General features: G+C 34.9%; 1 protein-coding gene across 1 annotated transcript; it reads left to right on the top strand.

Moving 5' to 3' along the window:
- Positions 1 to 1,272: 1,272 nt before the first annotated feature.
- On the top strand, positions 1,273 to 3,865 carry LOC122015638. The gene is made up of 6 exons (XM_042572638.1): positions 1,273 to 1,353; positions 1,462 to 1,602; positions 1,708 to 1,752; positions 2,625 to 2,791; positions 3,620 to 3,698; positions 3,773 to 3,865. Exons 1-6 carry the CDS (start codon positions 1,312 to 1,314, stop codon positions 3,863 to 3,865), a joined length of 567 nt encoding a protein of 188 aa, XP_042428572.1. The 5' UTR covers positions 1,273 to 1,311.
- The last annotated feature ends 1,133 nt before the right edge of the window (positions 3,866 to 4,998 follow it).

Below are 4,998 nucleotides of genomic sequence, written 5' to 3'. Positions count from 1 at the left end.
ACGCCGAGCGGAACAATCGCCAGGATGGTCTGTATTGCGTGCCTGTTGCCTTTGTTCTTGATCCCCGTCGTTAACGCCTTGCCTCTGCTCTTCGATCTCATCGTCGGTAAGATCTACAGGCTTTTCGGCTGGGAATACAGAAAGCCTGCAAGGGTGCCAGCTGCTTGTCCATACAAGCCTGCTTCAAAAAATGTTGATGGTTTAAATGCAGGTACAGAGTCTCTTGTGGAACCTCATAAAAATTCTGCTACACAATCTGATAAAAAAGAAGAATAGAATCAGAGTCAGCAGCTGTTTCCATGCCAAATGAACAGTTTGAAGTTTGTATAAGCATGTTAAAAAATCCTACTTAATGATCTTATGGCAGTGTGTTACATGTGGTCTAATTATATAAACGAGTGCAGTTTCTGGCTTCTTCCTGTGGTGTTATGGCACATGGATGAGATGAAATGTGCATTCGATGCTATTATTATTTCTTGAAATGTCGTCTGCTCAAAAAAAAAAAAAAAAAAAAAAAATCAAAGTCAGCTTACCCTTCCTAATCTTCTCACGGCTCCTCAACTCCTCTGAACCCTTCGATCTTAGTTCCTTCCTCGCAGAGCAGATTCGAGAGTAGGAGGAACGGAAGAAAGAAAGGTAAAATTTCTTCCATCCCTCTAGAATAAGATTTTGTTTATTTTTGATTATTTTCCGAACTAGCCATTTTGCCGGATTCATACTGCATCAATTTTCCCCCTCCCCTGATTGTATTTTCTCATGATTTAGTCATTCCTCGATGGCACGGATCGATGAGTACATAATCTGATGAAGACTGATTAAAAATATGGTTTGCATAGATGAGTACATAATCTGATGAAGTTTGTGCTAGGCACTATATATTTAGAGTTGTTGAAGTCAAAGTGAGGCTCAATCTGACTAAAATACCAAAACACTTTAATTAGGATTCCTGGTTCTCAATCACGTGGGAATCAAAGAGGAAGTCCTACTCAAAAGAGGATGTCCAACTTAACTAAGGAGACTTCTTATATATCATTACATTATTTTTTTCATTGAAAATGAGGTTTTTTTCCATTTTTTATTATATGTTTAATAAGGAGGTCCTGTTTAGTAAATCTACAGGCATTTTGCATATTATTGGCAACTGATGATCCTATACAGAATTGATAAACCTCTATAGTTCTACTTGTCACACTACTTTTTATTGCTTTGTACTGCTTTTGATGTTTTGATTTAATTGAAATTTGGAAGCCAATGTTAATTCATATTTTTTTCCAGGTATCTTGTTCAGATAATCACATTCATCTGCTAAAAATGCCTACAATGGATATCTCAAAATCCATATCGGGAATCAAGGTTTGTCATACCATATGGTTTAGACATCAATGCTTTGTTGGCTTAGTTTTACTGAAAACCTTTCCTGGATAAACTTTCGTATGTTGATATATTCTAGTATATCTTCAGCCTCCTTTTTCGTTTCCTCTCAAACATGAAGGATCCTGCACACAAGTTGCATTTGAGCAGACAACTGGATTAGTTGCTGTTTCCACTGAAGATTATTGTGTACAATTCTATAGCTTGTTTGACAACCATGAGGTTTCAGAGGTGATGGCTCTATTTTTGCATTCTGATATTATCATCTAGAGCTTGACATCTCTTTTTTCCTTTTAAGAAAAAGCAAGTTCTCATGATATTTATTTTATTGCTTAGGTCCAAGTGTGCAAAAGAAATTTTCAACCTGCAGATGACGTTATGGTACGCCATTAACTAATCAAGATATATTTGCGGTGCTGTATCTGTTATGACTATTACCTTAACTTTTGTTCTGTTGTATCCGTAGCTCTTTGAGTCAATCGTCCATGCATTAGTAGGCTGTTAGTTTAGAAGCAATTCTAATTTGTAGTTTGACATTTGGAAAGAATGCATTATTTGTACCAACTGCCAAATTTCTGTAAACAGCTTGATTGGAGTTGCATTTTTATGGATTCTTTGGGTCATTTTTTGCTAAGACATTATTGCTTCCAGGAATTAGCTCTGTAAATATCACTGTTACTGTTGGGTTCCATTAACTAGAAACAAGTATATTTGATACAACTCAGTTATGGGGTACAAAAATATCCATTTTGATTCTGATTAGCCAGCCACATAGAAGGCAGGGATATAAGCTAGAAAGTACCACAATTGGTTCCTATTTGCTGGAAACTGGAAATGCACGTGTCATAACTCCCACAGGCTCTCTTTGTGGCAGTTGTGGGGTATTCAATTACATGTTTCTATTGCTGGAGTAATCAGTCATGGATTGTCTGGGACAAGATAGAGATTTAATTTAGTTTAAAGCTCAATAATTTCTGAGATTCATGCTAAACTACCATGCTAGGATTGGTGTGTAGTTTGTGTTTCAATAGAGCGAGATCACAAATTTGCACCTATTTAAATAATGTCTTGGGGATGCATTTTGAGAGAGTCAATCTTAAAATCTGCTTGGTTGCTGTCATAATTTGTTTTAAGCATGTAATTACTTTTGCATTACAACATAGATAGCTATCATAATTCTTGTAGATGATGAATTAGATCTTTGAATTTTTGGCTAACTCTTCGTGGATGTACTTGTACTTCGATGGTTGCAGCTATATGTGGCTCTTGTAGCCATTTCTCTTGATGGCTCCTTAATGGCTACCATTGATGTGACAATTCCTGAAGAAAAATTCGGGGGTTTGGTTTGTCTAAAATACTGGACTCGTGGTTCCCTAGTGGCAGAGTACTTATTATCCACTGTCATATATGAGCCTCACAGGTAAGAAGACTACAAACAGAGCTTCATCTATTGTTCTTTATTTTTTTGTTTATTTATTCTATAAATCTTTCATAACTTTGCGAATAGGGACCATCAATCTTTTAATTTTCTATGATGTCAATTGGAGAAGTATTTAATTTGGCACACCAATGTGGTCTTTCATATCAGTGAGACAAACATATTTCCTTTTCAATTTTCTAGATACTTTAGTTTTATGTAACAGAAGTTTCATTGGTTTTTAATTTCTATATAGTTTTGGTGCTTATGATTTGGTTATTATATCCGCACATTCACGCATTTCTTTTGCAATATGAAAAGCATCCTTGAATGATCAGATCATATCTTATTCCAGCATATTGAACCTTTTGATTGTTGGAAAAGAGTGATAAGTTTGATTGTTACCATTACTCATTTTAGAGAAATTCTTCAAGTTGACAATCTTGAATTAGTTAAATGTTGATCAATTTTATATTGAAACTTCATTTCTGGTCTATATGGTTATGGGCTGACGTTGCTTATCCTTGAGTGATCCATATGGTTGTGGGCTGGCTTAGCTCTTCTTTGAGTGATTGGTTGCCAAGTTGTTCTCTGCTGCTTAATAATTCTTGGTTCTTTGTTACTGCTGCCGTTATCATTACTACCATCCCATGTTTGTCCCAACTGTTTGGAATCAGTTACATGAATCTTATCCTTCGGAGCTCCAGGACAAATTATAAGATTTTCACTACTTGACTAATGTTTTCTTTGCACTTCTTTAACCCTTTACACCTTCCACTCTAACAGATAAAATAAACCACCTTTTTATATTTTCTTTACTTTCTGATGTAGTGATGCTCAAGTTTCATCTCTTGCATTTCGCCCTGGACACAACATGGCTGTCACATCATCTTATGGTGGTGATTTTAAGGTAGTGTCTATTAGGCTCTTTTCTTTCTGTTGCCCCATTGTATATAATGATTAAATGAGTAATCTATTTTTCAGATTTGGGTTCATGGTTCTCATGCCGACAGAAATAATGAATCAATCCAGAGAACTGGTTGGAGATGCCAATCTGTTGGTTCATACAAGTATTAAATTTTGCTGCCAATGAAATGTTTTTTCCTTTATTATATTAATATCATTGCTCATTTGATGCCTTTTAGTTTTTATGATTTATTTTAACATAAAAAATTATTTGTATCGAATGAAATTGAAATAATTTGTGGAAGCAGACAGCTTTCAAATCAAGCAGAGATATTTAAAGTAATACTTGTATTTGATGCTACTCAGAGCTGAACCAGTTGATTGGGCGTATGGAACTTGCAATTTTGTATATACATTAATTATGAAAAAAAGATACTGTTTCTTAATTTAAAGGATGCCTTGTTTTTTAATTGAATTATTGGTGAAATCTTTAAACTATTTTTTGAAATTATTTGCTTGCATATATTTCTTTTCCCATCATATAGTGTTGTTGCACGGTGGAACTCCCATGAAATTAATTTCTTTGAATTGATGACAGGGGAAAATCATTAACAGCTGCTGCTTTTTCTGCCGATGGATCAGTCCTTGCTATTGCAGCTGAGACTATAATTACATTATGGGATCCAGATTCCAATATTCTTGTGGCTATGATTGGAGATACACTTTCGGTAATCATCATTTTGCCTATATTGTTATCTGGCAAATCGAAATAGCAGTGAATGTCCTTACATCTGTTTTTTTTTCCTTTTTCTTGTACAGCCAATTACAAAGCCTTCATTTGTTGGGGAATCAGAATATCTGGTGTCCTATACACACGGTTTAAAGCCACAACTTTCAGTTTGGAGTACTTCAAATTTGGCATTGTACTGGTCTCACGGGATTGTTACAGAAGGTGTGCATTTTTTGGCTCTTAAATGATCGTAGTATAAATCCAAGACTAAAAGAACCAGAAAATTAAAATGAAATAAAAAGAACCAGTCCATTTTTGGCACTTTAGATGTTCATGTCAACAGTTCTATACAACAACAATCTTGAGTCCTAAAGCTTCTATTTTGCAAGTGTCTCTAGCATACATGCACTAATATTAATAAATTGCAAATGTCCAAAATAGGCAGCAAGAACCAGTCCATTGTTGGACCAGTATAAACTTACCGTGGCTTTGCGAATGGTGTATGATTACAAACAAAGCTCACATTTTGTGAAATATTTATAGAATTTTTTATATTTCTTTAACTTTATACTAT

This window comes from Zingiber officinale, chromosome 8B (genome assembly GCF_018446385.1).
Source record: "Zingiber officinale cultivar Zhangliang chromosome 8B, Zo_v1.1, whole genome shotgun sequence".
Taxonomy (NCBI): Eukaryota; Viridiplantae; Streptophyta; class Magnoliopsida; order Zingiberales; family Zingiberaceae; genus Zingiber; species Zingiber officinale.
Note: the sequence above shows the minus strand (reverse complement) of the source record. Positions and strands in the feature narration are given on the sequence as shown.